Here is a 22,098-nt window from a genome sequence, read left to right as displayed (position 1 = left end):
CCCTGCTCACCAAGGGGCTGGCACAAAAAAAAAAGGTCCTCCACCCATGATCTTCTCTAACTCAACAAATGGAAACTCCATCGTCCTCTCGCTCAGGCCAAATACTTCAGAGCACCCTCGACTCCTCTCTCCCACCTCCCACCCCATCCAATCTGCCAGCAAATCCTCTCATTTCTACCTTCAAAATGTCTCTGCCCAAATCCAACTACTTCACTCTCTCTCCCATACAACCAAGCACCATGGCGCAAGTCACCGTTGTCTCTTGCTAGGACCATTACAGTAGCCTGCTTGCTGGTCCCAGCTTCCTGTTCTTACTGCCCGTCAATCTACTCTGTGCAGTCCTGTTAAAACAAAAGCTCTCCCACCCCAAATCCTCCACTGTACCACTTTGCACTCTCACAGGGATGGCTGCAATCACAAAAATGGAAAATGATGAGGGCTGGCGAGGATGTGGAGGAATTGGAAGCCTCACGCACTGCTGGTGGGAAGGGTACAATTGTGCAGCTGCTCTGAAAACCAGTCCAGCATCTCCTCAAAAGGAACACAGAATCACCTTATGACCAAGCAATATACCCAAAAGAAATGAAAACAGACCAGGCACAGTGGCGCACACATTTAGTCCCAGCACTTTGGGAGGCTGAGGCAGGCAGATCACTTAAGCCCAGGAGTTCAAGGCCATCCTGGGCAACATAGTGAGACACCGTCTCTTCAAAAAAAATACAAAAATTAGCCGGACATGGTGGCATGTGCCTGTATTCCCAGCTACTTAGGAGGCTGGGGTGGGAGAAGCACTTGAGAGCAGAAGATCAAGGCTGCTGTGAGCCATGATGGCGCCACTGCACTCCAGCCTGGATGACAAAGCAAGACCCTGTCTCAAAAAAATAAAAAATAAAAATAAAAAAGAAATGAAAACATATGCTCTCACAAAAACTTGGACAATATTCATTACAGTCAAAAAGTTGAAAAGGCTGGGCGTGGTGGCTCATGCCTGTAATCCCAACACTTTGGGAGGCCGAGGCAGGCAGGTCACTTGAGGTCAGGAGTTCGAGACCAGCCTGGCCAACATGGTGAAACCCCCTCTCTACTAAAACTACAAAAATGAGCTGGACGTAGTGGCACAAGCCTGTAGTCTCAGCTACTTGGGTGGCTGAAGCACGAGAATTGCTTGGGGAGTCCGGGAGGTGGAGTTTGCAGTGAGCTAAGATCACGCCACTGCACTCCAGCCTGGACGAGAGAGCCAGACTCTATCTCAATTAAAAAAAAAAAAAAAAAAAAAAGGCCGGGCGCAGTAGCTCAAGCCTATAATCCCAGTACTTTGGGAGGCCAAGGCGGGCAGATCACAACGTCAGGAGATCGAGACCATCCTGGCTAACACGGTGAAACCCCATCTCTACTAAAAAATACAAAAAATTAGCCGGGCGTGGTGGTGGGCGCCTGTAGTCCCAGCTACTCGGGAGGCTGAGGCAGGAGAATGGCGTGAACCCAGGAGGCAGAGCTTGCAGCGAGCCAAGATTGTGCCACTGCACTCCAGCCTGGGCAACAGAGTGAGACTCCGTCTCAAAAAAAAAAAAGTAGAAACGACCCAATGTCCATTAAGTGATGAATGAACAAATAAAATGTGATGTATCCCTACAATAGAGTATCATTTGTCCATAAAAAGTAATGGAGCACCGGCACACACTACAACATGGATGATCCTTGAAAACATGATGCTAAGTGAGAGAAGCCAGGCACAAAAGGTCACGCATGACATGATTCCACTTATAAGAAATGTCCAGGCTGGGCACAGTGGCTCACGCCTGTAATCCCAACATTTTGGGAGGCCAAGGCAGGCAGATCACTTGAGGTCAGGAGTTCGAGATCAGCCTGGCCAACATGGCAAAACCCCATCTCTACTAAAACTACAAAAATTAGCCAGGCGTGGTGGCATGAGCCTGTAATCCCAACTACTCGGGAGGCTGAGGCACGAGAATCGCTTGAACCCTGGAGCTGGAGGTTGCAGTAATCCAAGGTCGTGCCACTGCACTCCAGCCTGGGCAAAAGAGCGAGACTCCATCTCGAAAGAAAAGAAGGAAGGGAGGGAGGAAGGGAGGGAGGAAATGTCCAGAGATAGGCAAATCCACAGAGACACAAAGAAGTAGATTCGTGGTTGCCCCTCTGCATGGAGTGGCAGGGAGAGGAGAAGAGGGAATAACTGCTAATGGTTCTTTTTTGGGTCATAGAAATGTTCTGGAATTAGGTCATGGTGATGTCTGCACAATACAGTAAATATACTAAAAGCCAACAAACTATATACTTTAAAATCATAAATTTATACATGAATTATGTACCATTTTTTTTTTCTTAGAGACAGGGTCTCACTCTGTCATCCAGGCTAGAGTGCAGTGGTGGGACCATAGCTCACTGCAGTCTCCAATTCCTGGGCCTCAGGGATCCTCCCGCCTCAGTCTCTTGAGTAGCTGGGACTACAGATGGGCACCATCATACCTGGCTTCAATTTTTTGAGTCCTCCCTCATCTTCCACCTGCTCAGGAAACACCTAATGGGGGCCTCCCCAGCCCTACTCCATCTGGAGCCTCCACCTCTCCCTGATCTCACTGGCTGTTGCTCGTTCCCACCCACAATACTAGCCACAGCCTCACCGCAGGGCCTTTGCACCTGCTGTTCCCTTTACTGGTGAAAGTTGTCTCTCACTTCCTTCTAGCTTTTGCTCAAATATTTCTTCCAGGTGAGGCTTTCCCTGACCCTATAGCTCCCCTACTCCCGGTCCTCCTGCCCCAATTTACTTTTCTCCTTAGCATTTATCACCATCTAACATACTATCTATTTTTCTCAACTTGTTTCCTGTCATCTTCCCCACTAGAACGAAACCTCTGGAGGACACAGGTTTTTGTCTCTTTTATTTGTCTTTCAATTCCCAGAGCCTAGAACAAAGTCTGGCAAATAATAGGTACTTGTGTTTCAAAGGTGGCCCTCCAACTCCCTCTCATCCCACACGTGCTTTTGCAAAAGGACCTTGCAGCAACTCTGGTGAAGAGGTGGGATCCAATCCTTCCCATCCCCGAATCTAGGCTGGCCTGTGACTTGCTTAGACCAATAGGATGTGATGGGAGCAAGGCTCTGTGACTCCCAGGTCTAGGCCTCGAGAGACCTCAAAGCTTCCGATTCACCCTCTGGGAAGCCAGAAGCCACATAAGGAAGTTCAGGCAGTACCACAGGGCAACTAGATTCAATAATAACTTAATTGTACATTTTAAAATAACTTAGAGGTCCTAGCCAGAGCAATCAGACAAGAGAAAGAAATGAAGGGCATCCAAACCAGTAAAGGGGAAGTCAAACTTGCTGTTTGCTGATGACATGATCGTATACCTAGAAAACCCTACAGACTCCTCCAAAAAGCTCCTACAACTGGTAAATGAATTCAGCAAAGTTTCAGGATATAAAAACCAATGTACACAAATCAGTAGACTGCTATACACCAACTGCAACCAAGCTGAGAATCAAATCAAGAACTCAACTTCTTTTGCAACAGCTGCAAAAAATAAAATATTTAGGAATATACCTAACCCAGGAGGTGAAAGACTTCTACAAAGAAAACTACAAAACACTGATGAAAGAAATCACTGACGACACCAACAAATGGAAACACATCCCATGCTCATGGATGGGTAGAATCAATATTGTGAAAATGACCATACTGCCCAAAGCAATCTACAAATTCAATGTAATTCCCATCAAAATACCACCATCGTTCTTCACAGAACTGGAAAAAAAAATCCTAAAATTCATATGGAACCAAAAAAGAGCCCTCACAGCCAAAGCAAAACTAAGCAAAAAGAACAAATCTGGAGGCATCACATTACCTGATTTCAAAATATACTATAAAGGCTGGGTGCGGTGGCTCACGCCTGTAATCCCAGCACTTTGGGAGACCGAGGCGGGTGGATCGCTTGAGGTCAGGAGTTCAAGACTAGCCTGGTCAACATGGTGAAACCGCATCTCTACTAAAATGCAAAAATCAGCCAGCCGTGGTGGCGCATGCCTGTAATCCCAGCTACTGGGGACGCTGAGGCAGGAGAATCGCTTGAACCCAGGAGGTTGATGTTGCAGTGAGCCAAGATTGCACCATTGCACTCCAGCCTGAGCAACAAGAGTGAAACTCCGTCTCAAAAAATAAAAAAAAATTTAAAAAAATAAGCACATAGACCAATGGAACAGAACAGAGACCCAGAAATAAACCCAAATACTTACAGCCAACTGATCTTTGACAAAGTAAACAAAAACATGAAGTGGAGAAAGGACACCATATTCAACAAATGGTGCTGGGATAATTGGCAAGTCACATGTAGGGGAATGAAACTGGATCCTCATCTCTCATCTTATATAAAAATCAACTCAAGATGCATCAAACACTTAAATCTAAGACCTGAAACCATAAAAATTCTAGAAGATAACATTGGAAAAACCCTTGTAGAGATTGGCTTAGGCAAAGACTTCATGACCAAGAACCCAAAAGCAAATGCAATAAAAACAAAGATAAATAGTTGGGACTTAATTAAACTAAAAAGCTTCTGCACAGCAAAAGAAATAATCAGCAGAGTAAACAGACAACCCACAGAGTGGGAGAAAATCTTCACAATTATGCATCTGACAAGGGATTAATATCCAGAATACTAAGCAAGAAAAAAAATCCCATCAAAAAGTGGGCTAAGGACATGAATAGACAATTCTCAAAACAAGATATACAAGTGGCCAACAAACATATGAAAAAATGATCAACATCACTAATGATCAAGGAAATGCAAATCAAAACCACAATGTGATACCACCTTACTCCTGCAAGAATGGCTACAATCAAAAAATCAAAAAATAATAGATGTTGGCATGGATGCGATGAAAAGGAACACTTTTACACTGTTCGTGGGAATGTAAACACTTTTACGCTGTTAGTGGGGATGTAAACTAGTACAATCACTATGGAAAACAGTGTGGAGATTCCTTAAAGAACTAAAAGTAGATCAACCATTTGATCCAGCAATCCCACTCCTGGGTATCTTGAAGTCATTATATGAAAAAGATACTTGCATATGCATGTTTACTGCAGCACAATTAGCAATTGCAAAAATGTGGAACCAGCCCAAATGCCTATCAATCAACAAGTGGATAAAGAATATGTGGCACGGCCAGGTGCGGTGGTTCACACCTGTAATCCCAGCACTTTGGGAGGCCAAGGCGGGCGGATCACGAGGTCAGGAGATCGAGACCATCCTGGCTAACACGGTGAAACCCCATCTCTATTAAAAAATACAAAAAAAAAAAAAAATTAGCCAGGCATGGTGGCAGGTGCCTGTAATCCCAGCTACTCGGGAGGCTGAGGCAGGAGAATTGCGTGAACCTGGGAGGCGGAGCCTGCAGTGAGCCGAGATCGCGCCACTGCACTCCAGCCTGGGTGAGAGAGCGAGACTCCCGTCTGAAGAAAAAAAAAAAAAGAATATGTGGCATATATACATATAGATACCATGGAATACAACTCAGCCATAAAAAGAAATGAAATAATGGCATTTGCAGCAGCCTGGATGGAAATGGAGACCATTACTCTAAGCGAAGTAACTCAGAAATGGAAAACCAAACATCATATGTTCTCACTCGTAAGTGAGAGCTAAGCTATGAGGACACAAAGGCATAAAAATGATACAATGGACTTTGGGGACTTAGGGGAAAGGGTGGGAGGTAGGTGAGGGGTAAAAGACTGTGCATTGGGTACCATGTACTCCATTTAGGTGATGAGTGCTGCAGCAAAATCTCAGAAATCACCACTCACCAAAGAACTTATTCATGTAACCAAACACCACCTGTTCCCCAAAAACCTATTGAAATTAAAAAATAAAATAACTTAAAGTCCAGGTGCAGTGGCCCATGCCTGTAATCCCAGCACTTTGGGAGGCTGAGGCAGGCAGATCACTTGAGGTCAGGAGTTCGAGACCAGCCTGGGCAACATGGTGAAACCCCATCTCTACAAAAAAATACAAAAATTAGCTGGGCATGGTGGCACATGGCTGTAGTCCCAGCTACTTGGGAGGCTGGGGTAGGAGGATCGCTTGAGCCAGGAAGTGGAGGGTGCAGTGAGCAAAGATTCTGCCACTGCACTCCAGCCTAGGTGACAGAGTGAGGTCCTGTCTCAAAAAAAGAAAATAACATAACTTAAAGAGTATAATTGGGCCAGGTGCGGTGCTCATGCCTGTAATCCCAGCACTTTTTGAGGCCAAGGCAGGCAGATCACCTGAGGCCAGGAGTTCAAAACCAGTCTGGCCAACATAGTGAAACCCCGTCTCTACTAAAAATACAAAAATTAGCCGCGTGTGGTGGTGCACACCTGTAATCCCAGCTATTTGGGAGGCTGAGACACAAGAATTATTTGAACCCAGGAGGTGGAGGTTGCAGTGACCCAAGATCTTGCCACTGCACTCCAGCCTGGGCAACAGAGTGAGACTTGGTCTCAAAAAAAAAAAAAAAGTATAAATGGACTGTTTGTAACTCAAAGGATGAATGCTTGAGGGGATGGATAGCCCATTCTCCATGATGTGCTTATTTCACATTGCATGCCTGTATCAAAACATCTCATGAACCCCCTGAATATATATATACCTACACTATACCCCCCAAAATTAAAAATAATAATAATAATAAAATTTAAGAAAAAAAGAAGTCCAGGTAACTCTTCTGTAGAGGCCAGTGAGTGAGGCTCTAGAGGTTGAGAGGCCACATGGAGGAGAACTGAGATGTCCCAGCCAATAGCCAGCACCAACTGCTAGACACATGGGCAAGGCCATGCCGCACTGCCAGGGTGGCCAATCCTCCAGCTGAATGCAGTCCATGCATGACCCCTATGAAATGGCAGTTGCTTGAAGTTGCTAAGGTTTGGGATAGTTTGCTACCCAGTGATTGGTAATCAATACAGTGCTCATGAATATTCATTGTAGAAAAGAAAGGAAGATGAAAGGGAGAAAGAGAGAGAAGGGAAGGGGAGGACGTGTACTGCCTGGAAGAGCTGTGGCCTGAGAACAGCAGCCTGGGCGGCGCCTTAGTCCCAGCCTTGCATTTTATGCTGTGTGGTCTCAACTGCACCTCTGACCATCTCTGTGCTTCTGACTCCCCATTTGAAAATTGTGAGAAAAACAATCCAGACTCTCTTGTCTCATGACAGAAGCTAAGGAAGTCTACTAAGTCACTTCTCTGGGTCACTCCCAGTGAGATGCCACCTCCATTTAAAAGGACCCTACTAGGGTCTCCAAACTCAAATGACACCGAAGCCATGCAGGTAATAAACACAAGAGAAGTGGGCTGTGCTGAATACTGTTTTCTGCAAACTGTTTATGTTCAGTTTCCCACCTTTTTTTTTTTTTTTTTTTTTTGAGACGGAGTCTTGCTCTGTCGCCCAGGCTGGAGTGCAATGGCGCAATCTCAACTCACTGCAATCACTGCCTCCCGGGTTCAAGCGATTTTCCTACCTCAGAGCCTCCTAAGTAGCTGGGACTACAAAAGCACACCACCACGCCTGGCTAAGTTTTGTATTTTTAGAAGAGACGGGGTTTTGCCATGTTGTCCAGGCTGGTCTTGAACTACTGACCTCAGGTGATCCGCCCACCTCAGCCTCCCAAAGTGCTGGGATTACAGGCATGAACCACCGCTTTGGCCAGTTTCCCACTTTTGACAGAGAGATTTTACTCCTAAGAAAAACAGCAGTGCAGGTGGGGTCATAAAGAGCAGCTGATGTTCAGCCTCCAGGTCAGAGAGACAACAGGGAGGGGTGGAGACTGTAGCAAACAGGACACCCCAGGCCCTATTTAAATGGGGTGGCTGCTACTGGGCCCCAGCTTGTGCCAGGTAGGGATGTGCCAACCCTGCTTTGTTCAAGACAAATGGCAATCCAGATGTTTATGCAAATTCTCTCGATTTGAAAATGTTCAAAACTAGCCTGATAAGTTAAAAAACACTATGACGGCCAAATAAAACTGTCTGTGGGCTGAATGTGGCTTTCAAGCCTCTGGCCAATCTGTGTTTTTAAAACACAAACACACATGAAATACCAGAACAGGCAAATCTACAGAGATGGGAAGGAGATTTGTGGTGGGGGGTTGGGGAATGACAGATAACAGGTGCAGTGTTTCCTTTTGGGGTCATAAAAATGTTCTCAAATTAGTTGTGGTTGATGGTTGTACAACTCTGTGAATATGCTAAAAGCCATTAAATAATACACTTTAAACAGGTGAGTTATATGTATGCAAATCACATCTCAATAATGCTGCTTAAACACATACGCGCACACACACACAAATACTGAAGAATCTTAGCATAGCAAGGTCCATTCAGCCCAGGCAGAAAATCATCCTCATCGCTATGCACAAGATGAAAGTGATGAAATGAAGGTTGAAAGATCCCGGAAGCCAGGGAGCAAATGAGGTGATTCTCTGAGTAGCGTTAGGTTTGAACTGCAAACCAGGAAGGAGTTGGCAGGTTAAACAACGACCCACCGCCCAGAGAAGAAACTTGGGAACTCTTTCCTCTCAGGTCCCCAAAGCAACACAGAGTTCCCATCCTGGTCCCAAAAGGATGCTTGATCTTGAGGTTTGAGTGTCCAGAAGGGGCTGACTACTCTGCTCTAAAATCATGCAGACCCTGACTTCCAGGAAGGTTAATTTGGCAACAGTAACCAACATTTAAAATGCATGTGCCGTCTATGGCCATACCGCTCTAAACGCACTCAATCTTGTCTAAAATGCATGTGCCCTTACACACAGTAATACACCTCCTAGGTATTTATCCTACATATTTGCATAAATGCAAAATGATGTATGTGCAGAGATATTTATTGCAGGACACTTTGTGACAGCAAAAAATTCCACATAACTTAAATGTCTGTTGACAGAGGAATGGTTACCTAAAGTGTCATTCAGACAATGAAATTCTGTCGAACTGCTGAAAATAATCAGGCAGCTCCTGTGCATTCGTATAAAAAGGTCTCCAAAACATGAGTGAAAAAAGCATGAGGCCAGGTGTAGTAGCTCACACCTATAATCCCAGCACTTTGGGAGGCCCAGGCGGGCAGATCACTGGAGGTCAGGAGTTCGAGATCAGCCTGGCCAACATGGTGAAACCCCGCCTCTACTGAAAATACAAAAATTAGCCAGGTGTGGTGGCAGGCACCTGTAATCCCAGCTACTTGGGAGGCTGAAGCAGGAGAATCACTTGAACCCGGGAGGCAGAGGTTGCAGTGAGCTGAGATCGCTCCATTGTACTCCAGCCTGGACAACAAGAGCGAAACTCCATCTCAAAAAAAAGAAATCCAGATCCCCAGGCCCACACGCCCCGCTTCATGGGATCCTCCCTATAATTCATTTTCCACCAGCCCCCAGAGTGATTTTCCAACAGACCAATCAGACCAGGTCACTTCCAGGCTTAAAATCCTCCTGGAGAGCTTTTATAATTCCAATGACCAGGCTGCACCCACATGAATTAAATCAGAATACTCAGGGATGGGGGCAGGCAATCAGTATTTTTTTTTTTTTTTTTTTTTGGAGTCTAGTCTCACTCTGTCCCCAAGGCTGAAGTACAGTGGTGCAATCACAGCTCACAAGCTGGGACTACCGGTGTGTGCCACCACACCCGGCTAATTTATTATTTTATTTTGTAGACACATGATCTTGCTATATTGCCCAGGCTGGTCTCGATCTCCTGAGCTTAAGCAATCCTCTTGCTTCAGCCTCCCAAAGTGCTGGGATTGGAGGCATGAGATACTGCATCTGACCCCAGCTAGTATTTTCTAAAGATCCTCAAATTATGCCAAAGTTTGTAAAGTTTGAGAACGATAATCTATATTAGTGCTCTTAACCATGCCTATACCCCACCCCACCCGAGAAACTGATTTAATTGAATCTCCTGTTTATAGATGCATGAAAATACATATTTTTTGCCTTCTGTTTTTATTTACAGAAGACGGCAGCACACACACACGCCCCTTGCACCTCTCACTCAGCACTCTGTGCTGAACGCTTTTGTGCACAGGCACAAGTAGCACTGACTCCTGCTGCAGCCGCTACCGCTCCACTTATCAGAAGCATCGCTATGGCACTGGCCCACACTGATGGGCACTGGGCTATTTCCAATCTTTGGGAACATGTTTTGTTTTGTTTTGTTTTTGAGACAGAGTCTTGCTCTGTCGCCCAAGCTGGAGTGCAGTGGTGCAATCTTGGCTCACTGCAACCTCCACAATTCCGGGTTCGAGTGATTCTCATGCCCCAGCCTCCCGAGTAGCTGGGACTGTAGGTGCACACTGCGACACCTGGTTAATTTTTGTATTTTTTGTAGAGACTGGGTTTTGCCACGTTGGCCAGGCTGGTTTCAAACTCCTGGCCTCAAGTGATTGCCCGCCTCAGCCTCCCAAAGTGTTGGAATTACAAGTGTGAGCCACCAGGGTCGGCCAACGTGTTTTGTTTTGTCTTTTGAGATGGAGTCTCGCTCTGTCACCCAGGCTGGAGTGCAGTGGCACAATCTCGGCTCACCACAAACTCTGCCTCCCGGCTTCAAATGATTCTCCTGCATCAGCCTCCCAAGTAGCTGGGATTACAGGTGCCCACCACCATGCCCAGCTAATTTTTGTATTTTTTTTAGTAGAGATGGGGTTTCACCATGTTGGCCAGGCTGGTCTCGAACTCCTAACCTCAAGTGATCCACCTGCCTCAGCTTCCGAAAGTGCTGGGATTACAGGCGTGGGCCAACATGCCCAGCGTAACGTGTTCGTTTTAAGGCCTCTGTGTGACGCTGAAGGTCGGCCAGATGGGAAACCTTCATCCAAGGCTCTATGCAGACCCTCACCCAAAGCAAGCGCACGTCCTGTGATGAGAGACTGCCAGACCCCTGAGGAAGGCTCCCTCCGCTCCTGGGCAGGTTTTGTGGGTAGAAAGTCAGGCACATCTGAGAAAAGCTGCCTCTCCCAGCATCTGCCTTGGCCCTGGCTCCTCATGCCCCAGGTTCTCATGCGGGGAGGCAGCCAGCTCAGTCCTTGTCCACCTGGATGGCACAGCATCCGTCTCTGGTCTCCCCGCTGCCACTGCGGTCCCCCCAATACATTCTAACACCGCAGCCACATGGCCATGAATCTTTTCATTTATTATTTTTGAGACAGGGTCTTGCTCTGTCACCCAGGCTAGAGTGTAGTGGCACTCATAGCTCACTGCAACCTCAAACTTCTGCACTCAAGCGATCCCTCTTACCTCAGCTTCCCAAACTGCTGGGACTACAGGCATGAGCTACCACACCTAGCACAAGTCGATAAATCAAAACCATCCTTCATGCATGACCCTAGAACAGAATTCAGACTCCTCCCCTGGGAACTCAGGCCCTGGTGTGGCCCTGTCTACCTCCCCCGACACCCCTGTGGTCACTGAGGTCCCTCCACTCAGGCACCTCCCGGTCCCTCATCTTTCCCCTGTGGCCGGGCATCTGCTGTCAAATCTTTGCCCTCCGGTCCTTCCCATCCTCCTTCCCCTCAGTCCCTATCACCCCTCAGGTGTCTCCTGTGTGGCATTTATCAGCATTTAGTCACTCTGTTTGTCACTAGTCTGCTTAGCTTCCTCCCCACCTGCAACACCAGGTACCATGCCTGTCTTGCCGGTCTCACCCAGTGCCTACAGCAGAATGGCACAATGCAGGTTTGCCATACAATTTAAGGAATAGGCCAGGTGCGGTGGCTCATGCCTGTAATCCCAACACTTTGGGAGGCTGAGGTGGGCAGATTGCTTGAGCCCAGGAATTCGAGACCAGCCTGGGCAACACAGCAAGACCCCATCTCAAAACAAAATTTAAGGAATAAATATTGGAACTACATCTTTGAGACAGTAGACCATACCCTGGAGTCCCCCTAACAGACTTTTTTGTTTGTTTTTTGTTTTTGAGACAGAGTCTCACTCTTGTCGCCCAGGCTGGAGTGCAGTGCCACGATCTCAGCCTCACTGCAACCTCCACCTCCCGGGTTCAAGCAATTCTCCTGCCTCAGCCACACAAGTACCTGGGATTACAGACACCTGACACTACGCACAACTAATTTTGTATTTTTAGTAGAGACAGGGTTTCACCATGTTGGCCAGCCTGGTCTCCAACTCCTGACCTCAAGTGATCCACCCGCCTCGGCCTCCCAAAGTGCTAGAATTACAGGCGTGAGCCACGGCGCCCAGCCCCCCATCACAGACTTCTAATCCAGCATCCCAAACTTGAATGCCCAAAGGGGACCAGTAGGTCACACAAGGATGGGACATGTTAAGAAGTTTCCCATAGGTGCGTCGTGTTTGCAGGTTGGACATAATATTCTTAGCTTCTGCAAAGAAAACTCCTCTCCCACATTTTTCTTGGAACTCAAGGCCATCTTTGGCTAATTTACATTTTTCTACTTTTGTCCAGGTACAGAGTTTGGAGAAATATTTCTCTTTTCTCTCATCCTGACTATAGAAAAATCAAAAGTTCGCCAGGCGCAGTGGCTCACGCCTGTAATCCTAACACTTTGGGAGGCCGAGGCAGGTGGATCACCTGAGGTCAGAGGTTCGAGAGCAGCCTGGCCAACATGGCGAAACTCCGTCTCTACTAAAACTACAAAAATTAGCCGGGCGTGGTAGTGCATACCTGTAATCCTAGCTACTTGGGAGGCTGAGGCAGGAGACTCACTTGAACCCAGGAGGCGGAGGTTGCAGTGAGCTGAGATTGCGCCACTGCACTCCAGCCTGGGTGACAAGAACAAGACTCTGTCTCAAAAAAAAAGGAAGTTCAAACCAGAAAGAGGGGTGGCAGGGAACTGGTTGAACAGAAAACCCAAGGCCCTGGAAACAGTAACTCACCTGCCAACCCAGCTCAAGGCACCACCCCTCAGCAGCTCCTCCATCTGGGGAAAGCAGTGTGAAGTCCAGGCAGAGCTTGTGCCCCCTTACTTGCCCCAACTCCTGCTGCTCCCCCTCCCACCAGCTGCTCTTCTTTCCATCCCCCAAAACCCCCTGCTTCATCCCATCCCAGGGCTTCTGCAAGAACTGTTCTCTCTGCCTGGGATATTTTTCTCCTCAGCCAGCCAACTCCTATTCAGGCTCAGGGCTCATCCTAAGACAATGCTGCCTCAGGGAAGACCTCCATGACTGCACCCAGACAATAACTTTCTATTCACCCTCCTGAGTCTCTGTGCACACACAGGAGCCCTATCTCACATCCGCCCATGTCTGTGCTTTGTAACATTCATTACAGTTTAGAGGTTTTGTCACGGTTTCATTTTGTTTTCTTTTTTGAGATAGGTCTCACCCTGTTGCCCAGGCTGGAGTGCAGTGATGCGATCTCAGCTCACTGCAACCTCCACCTCCCAGAGCCCAGGTGATCTTCCCATCTCAGCCTCTCTAGTAGCTGGGACCACAGGCACATACCACCACGCCCAGCTAATTTTTGTAGAGATGGGATTTTGCCATGTTGCCCAGGCTGGTCTCGAACTCCCGCCCACCTCAGCCTCCCAAAGTGCTAGGATTACAGGCGTGAGCCACTGTGTCTGGCCTTGTTATGTGTTTATTGTCTGGCAGTGCCACAGGGGAAGGGCCTCATGTGTCTCACTGCCTGTGGCGTCCCCAGTTCCAGGAAAGACTTGGCACATACCGAGGCTGAAGGTGCTGAATGAAGCAGGCCCCACTTCACTGGGAGGCCCAGGCCCCCTAAAGCTGGGGTTGGCTGGACTGAGATTTCTATTGCTCCATGGAAGCAGCAAAAATGCCCCTGGGAGACAGGCTGGTTGGGAGGAGGCTGCTGTCCAGGCCTGTTCGCAAACCAGGTTTTCCTTTTCCTGCTCATGGGCCCACCTGGAAACTGTTCCAGCTTGGGGATCTGCTAATGAATTAAGCTTTAAAAGTGGAGGCTGCACGTGACTCTGCTCTGGCGCAGTTTCTGTTTCTTTTGGTAAATAAACTTCAACAAGCGCTTTCAGTGGGTTATGGCTGCATGGAGCTACAGGGAGTTGGGGCTCTTTATTACACATCCCTTACAAATGAGCATAAGCAAACCCGTGACTGAGTTAAAGACAGCCCTGAGTGAGAAAATGAAATTAATACACGCAGTTTCTCTTAAAGACTATTCCTAATAGAGACAAAATGAAGCTGGGGCTTAGCCACTGGGCACAATGACATGTCGCTGCTGAGAGTAAGGGAGAGAAGGAACAAGAAATGCACTCAGGATGCTAAAGGCAGTGAAAAGTCGCAGACAACCTAAATGTTTGTGCCTGAGTCCCTGGGACACTAGATCAAAGTAAGCCTGGGAAGCGTGGAGCCTCCCCCAGGACCCTGCCTGGCAAAACGCAGCAGCCCTGAACCATTTATGAATGATTCATAAATTACGGTCCATCCACACGAAGTCATTTATGCCATGAGAGCCTCTGTTTGCTGAGCTATAAAATCAACATAACACCATCCCAGTCACCGGGTCACTGCTGTGACACAATGACATAAGCCATGAACACAGTTTGGCAAACTGGTGCCACACAGTATGTGCTCAGGAATGGGAGCAATTACTATTTCATCATGGGACACTAGGAAGCCAGAGGGTGACAGAGACCTAGGCTCTCCAACGTGGCAGCCACGCGTCTCATGGGACTACTGAACACTTCAAATGTGCCCAGTCCAAGCTGAGACGGACTGAAAGCTCAGTATCAAAAGCCTGCTTTTGAAAACTCAGGACAAAGAACAGAACGTAAAATTTCATTAACTTTGTACTAGTGATCATATGTTGAAATATTTTGGATATACTTTTTTTTTTTTTTTTTAATTAACTAGAGACGGGGGCCTCACTATGTTGCCCAGGCTGGTCTTGAACTCCTTGGGCTCAAGCAATCCTCCAGTCTTGGCCTCCCAAAGTGCTGGGACCACAGGCGTGAGCCATTTCACCTGGCCCAGATATACTGTTATTTTAAATATATTGAAATTAATTTCACCTGTTTCTTTTCTTTTTTAATTCTTTTGTTTTTTGTTTTTTTTTTTTTTGAGACAGAGTCTCACTCTGTCACCCAGGCTGGAGTGCAGTGGCGTGATCTCGGCTCACTGCAACCTCCACCTCCCAGGTTCAAGCGGTTCTTGTGCCTCAGCCTCCCAAGTAGCTGGGATTACAGGCTTATGCCACCACATCTGGCTAATTTTTGTATGTTTAGTAGAGACAGGGTTCCACCATGTTGGCCAGGCTGGTCTCAAACTCCTGGCCTCAAGTGATCCGCCTGCCCTGGCCTCCCAAAATGCTGGAATTACAGGTGTGAGCCATGGTGTCTGGCCAACTGTTTCTTTTTCATGTGGCTCCTAGAACACTAAAAATTGCATAGGTGGCCAGGCACAGTGGCTCACACCTGTAATCCCAGCATTTTGGGAGGCCGAGGCGGGCGGATCACCTGAGGCCAGGAGTTCGAGACCAGCCTGACCAACATGGAGGAACCCTATCTCTACTAAAAATATAAAATTCGCCGGGCGTGGTGGCGCACGCCTGTAATCCCAGCTACTCGGGAGGCTGAGGCAAGAGAATCGCTTGAACCCAGGAGGTGGAGGTTGCGGTGAGCCGAGATCACACCGTTGCACTCCAGCCTGGGCAACAAGAGTGAAACTCTGTCTCAAAAAAAAAAAAATTGCATAGGTAGCTCACATTTGTAACTCCAATTATATTTCTATTGGACAGTGTTTATGGATACATGCTCGTGTTATTTTTAATTTTTAAATTTTTGTTCGTGTTATTTTTAATTTTTTATCTTTTAACTTTTTTTTGTAGAGACAGGGGTTTCCCTGCATTGCCCAGACTGGTCTTGAACTCCTGGTCTCAAGTGATCCTCCCACCTCAGCTTCCCAAGTCGCTGGAATTACAAGCATAAGCCACTGTACCCTGCCTCCATGCTGTTTTTTAAATTGAGATATAATTCACAAACCACAAAATTCACCCTTTCAAAGTGTACAATTCAGCAGTTTTTGGTATATTCACAAATTTGTGCAACCATCACAACTATCTAACATCCAGAACATGTTCATTACACCAAAACGAAGCCCCATACCTTCCCATTAGTAGTCCCCACACATTTGTCCATGCTATTTTGAGTAAAGAAAAGCAAGTTGCAGGACAGTATTACAGCGGCAAGTGAGGTTTCATTTAAAACTAATATAGATGGGCCAGGCATGGTGGCACATGCCTATAATCCCAGCACTTTGGGAGGCTGAGGCCAGAGGATCTCTTGGGCCCAGGAATTCAAGACCCGCCTGGGCAACATAGTGAGATCTCGTCTCCACAAAATAACTTTGTTTTAAAAGTTAACCTGACATTGTGGTGCGCACCTGTGGTCCTGGCTATGGGGGAGGCTGAGGTGGGAGGATCACTTGAGCCCAGGAGGTTGAGGCTGCATTGAGCTATGACTGTGTCACTGCACTTCAGCCTGAGTGACAAAGTGAAACCCTGTCAAAAAAAAAAAACTAAAAACTTCTGTTCAAAAATTATTTTAAAAATATATGGAGATGGCTGGGCGCTGTGGCTCACGCCTGTAATCCCAGCACTTTGGGAGGCCGAGGCGGGTGGATCACGAGGTCAAGAGATAGAGATCATCCTGGCCAACATGGTGAAGCCCCATGTCTACTGAAAAATACAAAAATTAGCTGAGCATGGTGGCACACGCATGTGGTCCCAGCTACTCGGGAGGCTGAGGCAGGAGAATTGCTTGAACCTGGGAGGCGGAGGTTGCAGTGAGCTGAGATCATGCCAATGCACTCCAGCCTGGTGACAGAGCAAGATTCCATCTCCAAAAAAAAAAAAAAAAAAAAATATATATATATATATATATATATATATATATATATATATGGAGAAAAAGAAAAAGAAAAAAGAGAAAACCCATATATATGTATATATATATGGAAAGATATTTTATGGTTTTTTTTTTTGAGAGGGAGTTCCGCTCTTGTTGCCCAGGCTGGAATGCAATGGCTGATCTCAGCTCACTGCAACCTCCGCCTCCCAGGTTCAAGCGATCCTCCTGCCTCAGCCTCCCAAGTAGCTGGGATTACACGCCCGGCTAATTTTTGTATTTTTAGTAGAGACGGGGTTTCGCCATGTTGGTTAGGCTGGTCTCGAGCTCCTGACCTCAGGTGATCCACCCGTCTCGGCCTCCCAGTAGTGCTGGGATTACAGGCGTGAGTCACCACGCCTGGCGAGATAGATTTTTTTTTAAATGTCTCACTCTGTCGCCCAGGCTGGAGTGCAGTGGCATGATCAAGCCTCGCTGCAGCCTCACTCTTCCCCGTCCCCTATCCCCATCCCAAGCAATCCTCCTGCCTCAGCCTCCCAGAATGCTGGGACCACTGGCACGAGCCAATACTCTGCCTAGACAGATACAGATATACAGATATCTACATTTGTAAATGCATTTTAAAGGTCCGGAATGATTTATACCAAACAGTTAATGCTGGTTTTCTAAGAAAACTAGATTTGGGGTGGGAGAGAAAAGAGAAAGGGATGCATAGCCTTTATTTTAAATACTCCTGTACTGCTTTTGTGGTTTAAAAAGAGAATGGGTTGAATTTCTGACCGTAAATAACTCCTAGTGAACTCAGACAAATAACTTTTTCACAACAGCGTCGACAGATGCCTCCAGCCGGAAGGTAGAGGGTCTCCTTTTAGATCTGCTTTTCTCTTGGTGCTTTTAAAATAGAAAGCGCAGACAGAGGCGTGGTGTTTTCGCTCCGAGCTGCAGCAGCGCAGCGCGGCCTCGGGGCTCCCCGCACAGCCGCAGCCTGAGGCGCCGCTCGGCCCGGGCACCGCTCGGAGGTAGCCGAGGCAGGGGCGGTCCCGGGGTCCGCCTCTCCCAGGGCCGGCCTGGCAAAGGGCGGCGCCTGAGGACCCGGCGGATGCTGGGGGACCCGGGTGGGGAGGAAAGCGAGCCTGGGCCTCCGGGGTCCGGTGTCGCCCGGAGGAGGGAGCAGGGATGACCCGCTGCGCATCTCTGGGTGGCGCCCCGCAGCCACCCTTCAGGAAGGGGGGAATCCCCGGGCCCCCCACTCCGGGAGCGAGAGGATGCTCCGGGGAAGCCGAGGGTCCGGAGCCCGGACCCCTAACCGCGAGAACCCTCTCCTCCAACTCCACAGCTCCGTCCCCTACCTCGGCCCCAGGCTCGGGGGTCAGGAAGAGCGCGAGCTCGCGCGCCCCGCTGCGCACGGGCTCCGGCCGATCGGCGTCCACAAGCAGCATCAGGAGGGCGGCGGGGTCCGGCTGGCGGTTGCTGCCTGGAAGCCCGTGGTTGCGCCCGGGCCTCGGAGCCCCGCCCCCGGTCCGCTGCATGCCCCGCGGCCCGCCTGGCGGAGGCGGGGCAGGTGCGCTCCCGGCGGTCGCGGCTCGCAGTTCCAGGAGCGCCGGACCGAGCGGGCAGCGCCACCCAGTGGCGAGAGGCGTGCGCTGCGCCCGCCCCCGCAGCACCTGGGCATCAGTGCTTTGCAAACTCGCTTGCAGATGGCAGTCACCTGGAGCTCTTTTAGAATTTCCCAAGCCCGGACCACACCGTCTCTGGGATAAGACCTGGGCATCAGGATCTTTTGATGTTTGCTAGGTGGTTCCAACCAGATTGTTGACCCAAAGCTAAATTTGAGAACTATTGGGCAAGCCACCCCTCCCCATCGGAATCCCAGTACAGTACAGGCTCCCGGCCCCGGCCGTAAAATAGAATCCCCCGGGAGCTTTTAAAAGCCCGGAAGCCAGGCCTCGCACCGGGCCAATTAGTCGGAATCCTTCGGAGTGGGGCTTGGGCATCGGTAGTTTCTAAAGCTCCCCGGGTGATTCTAACGGGCGTCCGGGTTAGAGAGGCGCTATCTTAGAGGAAGCCCAAAGCCGCGTGCCCCCCGCCCGTTCCCATCCTACTAAAGCATCTAGTTTGCTCGGGCGGAGGGTCCTGGAATTTAGGGAAGGCCGAGTGTAACGGTCCTCGTCTTCCTCTTCGGTGCAGATTTTAAAATAAGCTTCACCAGGAAACTATTGAGCGCACTACATTTCACAACCGCCCCCACTCCCTCCATGCCCTCGGAGGCCGGCCTAGATAGACCCTTTACAAGCCTTGGGGCTGAAGAGAGCGAGGTGCGCCTCATCTCCCACCCCAACAGTGCTAATGAGGAAAGTATTAAAAGGCAAACAGGTATAAGAAAAGTCTGAAGTTTTGATTTTTCGTTTGCTGACTTATTTTTATTTTTAATTATTTTTAATTAATTTTTTTTTTTTTTTGGAGACGGAGTCTCGCTCTGTCGCCCAGGCTGGAGTGCAGTGGTGCGATTTCGGCTCACTGTAACCTCCACCTTCCGGGTTCAAGCAATTCTCCCCCTCCCTCAGCCTCCCGAGTAGCTGGGATTACAGGCGCCTGTCACCACGCCCGGCTAATTCTAATTTTTGTATTTTTTAGTAGAGACGGGGTTTCGCCATGTTGGCCAGGCTGCTCTCGAACTCCTGACCTCAGGTGAGCCACCTGCCTCGGCCTCCCAAAGTGCTAGGATTACAGGCATGGGCCACCGCCCCCCGCCTGCTGACTTTTCTTTAAATGTTAAATCGCCTTAAAAAAAAAAAAAAAAAAAAAAGGCTGAGCTGCTTGGGTAAACATAAGGAGACTCCATCTCTCCAAAAGAAAAAAAGAAAAGAAAAGAAGAAACTTAAAATTGCAGGGTGTGGTGGTGCACAACTGTAGTCCTAGCTACTGGAGAGGCAGATGCAGGAGGATTGTTTGAGGCCAGGAGTTCTAGGCTACAGCGAGCTATGATCGCACCACTGCACTCCAGCCTGTGTGACACAGTGAAACCCTGTCTTTTGTTGTTTTTTTTTTTTTAAAAAAAGGGGGGCTGGTATCAAGGGTGCAATATATAGGACGTCCCACACCTTCCTCTCCATTAAATCTGAATTTAAATTGTAGTTGGCCACCCTAGGTAGGGGCCTAAACAACACGTTTGACCTGCCTTTTGTGTAGTCCATCACTGCACAATTCCCACTTCCAAATCTGTCCACTGCTAATTTCTCCCTATCCAAATATCCAGGCCTTCAGGCCAGTCATTTTCTGGAAAATTCTTGGCAAAGACTTGGGCCTCAAGTGCTTAAGGGTTTTATAGGAACTCACTGAGCCCACACTCGGCCATTCGTCATTGTCATGATTTCCCTGATGCTCTGAGCCCTCCTCGCCATCCCCTGGGAGCCGGTCTCAGACCCTTGCCCTTGCCTGCTGGCTAGGCATCTCCCACAAAGAGCCCAGGACTGGCCTCAGATCGCCAAATTGACCTGAGCACAGCAAACTTCTCCTGGTGGATAAATCTCAGAAACATAAAGCTAAGGAAGAAAAGCCGTGTTGCAGAAGGCTCTGTAGGGCACTGTGCCATTAGCACAGTTTTTAAAACATGCAGAACCACACTATATATTGTTTATGGATACCGACAGATGGAGCAAAAGTACAAAGCTGTGCATGGGAACGATGTACCCCATGTTCCAAAAGTGGTTACTTTAGGGCGGGGGAGAAGAAACTGGAGAGGGGTATGGGAGGGACGGATTTCTTTTTCTTTTCTTTCTTTCTTTCTTTTTTTTTTGACAGAGTCTTGCTCTGTTGCCCAGGCTGGAGTGCAGTTGCACAATCTCGGCTCACTGCAAGCTCCGCCTCCCGGGTTCAAGTGATTCTCCTGCCTCAGCCTCCCCAGTAGCTGGGATTACAGGAACAAGCACCACCAAGCCCGGCTAATTTTTGCATTTTTAGTAGAGACAGGGTTTCAACATGTTGGCCAGGCCAGTCTCGAACTCCTGGTTTCAAGTGACCCACCAGTCTCGGCCTCCCAAAGTGCTGGGATTACAGGAGTGAGGCACTGCGCCCAGCCCAAGAGGGATTTAATATATATATATTTTTTGAGACAGAGTCTCGCTCTGTCGCCCAGGCTGGTGTGCAGTGGCACAATCTCAGCTCACTGCAACCTCTACCTTCTGGGTTCAAGTGAGCCTCCTGTCTCAGCCTCCTAAGTAGCTGGGATTACAAGCGCATGCCACTACGCCTATTTTTTTTTTTTTTTTTTTTTTTGAGACAGAGTCTCTGTAGCCCAGGCTGGAGTACAGTGGCGTGATCTCGGCTCACTGCAACCTCCTTCTCCAGGGTTCAAGTGATTCTCCTGCCTCAGCCTCCCAAGTAGCTGGAATTACAGGCGCCCACCACCACGCCTGGCTAATTTTTGCATTTTTAGTAGAGACGGGGTTTCACCATGTTGGCCAGGCTAGTCTCGAACTCCCGACCTCAGGTGATCTGCCCGCCTCAGCCTCCCAAAGTGCTGGGATTACAGGCGTGAGCCACCGCACCCGGCTACGCCTGACTCATTTTTGTATTTTTTAGGAGAGACGGGGTTTTGCCATTTTGGCCAGGCTGGTCTTGAACTCCTGACCTCAAGTGTTCGGCTGAGAGGGATTTCAATATTCGGAATGTTTTATTTCTTCAGCTGATGTTTGTAGCAGTACCAAAACTGTATGAATGTCTAAAATGACTCATTTAAAAAAAAACAAAAGCCAGGCTGGCATGGTGGCTCACGCCTATAATCCCAGCACTTTGGGAGTGGGAGGCCGAGGCGGTCAGATCACATGAGGCCAGGAGTTTGAGACCAGCCTGGCCAACATGGCGAAACTCCTGTATCTACAAAATATACAAAACTTAGACAGGAGTGGTGGCACGCGCCTGTGGTCCCAGCTACTCGGGAGGCTGAGGTGAGAGGACCACTTGAGCCTAGAGGTCAAGGCTGCAGTGAGCCGAGATCACTCCACTGCACTGTAGCCTCGGTGACAGAGCCAGGCCCTGTCTCAAAAAAATGAAATAAAAAAGAAAAAGAAAATTGCCCTTATGAAAAAAAAAAAAAAGCCTGGGATATTAGCTAAAAGTGCTAATTACCCAAATCCTCTTCCCTGGGGAGAGAGGAGGTCTGGGGAAGGGGTCTCTGTGTCCTTCAACAGCGTCCCAGCGATTCATACCCTGGGCCAGGTTGCCTGGTTGACAATCATTTTGTTTCTAGCCTTTTTTTCTGAATATGT

At 48.4% G+C, this 22,098-nt stretch overlaps 1 protein-coding gene across 2 annotated transcripts in view; it reads right to left on the bottom strand.

Moving 5' to 3' along the window:
* BCAS4 (breast carcinoma amplified sequence 4) overlaps positions 1-18,460 on the bottom strand; it is an 83,164-nt gene extending 64,704 nt beyond the window's left edge. For both annotated transcript variants that reach the window (XM_063659082.1, XM_054466494.2), the window contains exon 1: positions 18,181-18,460. In XM_063659082.1, coding sequence (XP_063515152.1) covers positions 18,181-18,360 — 180 coding nt within the window. In that variant the 5' untranslated portion in view covers positions 18,361-18,460. The remainder of the gene's footprint in view (positions 1-18,180) is intronic.
* Positions 18,461-22,098: the final 3,638 nt, after the last annotated feature.

Source organism: Pongo pygmaeus, chromosome 21 (genome assembly GCF_028885625.2).
Source record: "Pongo pygmaeus isolate AG05252 chromosome 21, NHGRI_mPonPyg2-v2.0_pri, whole genome shotgun sequence".
NCBI lineage: Eukaryota > Metazoa > Chordata > Mammalia > Primates > Hominidae > Pongo > Pongo pygmaeus.
The sequence above is the reverse complement of the archived record's forward strand: the minus strand, read 5'-3'. Positions and strand labels throughout refer to the sequence as shown.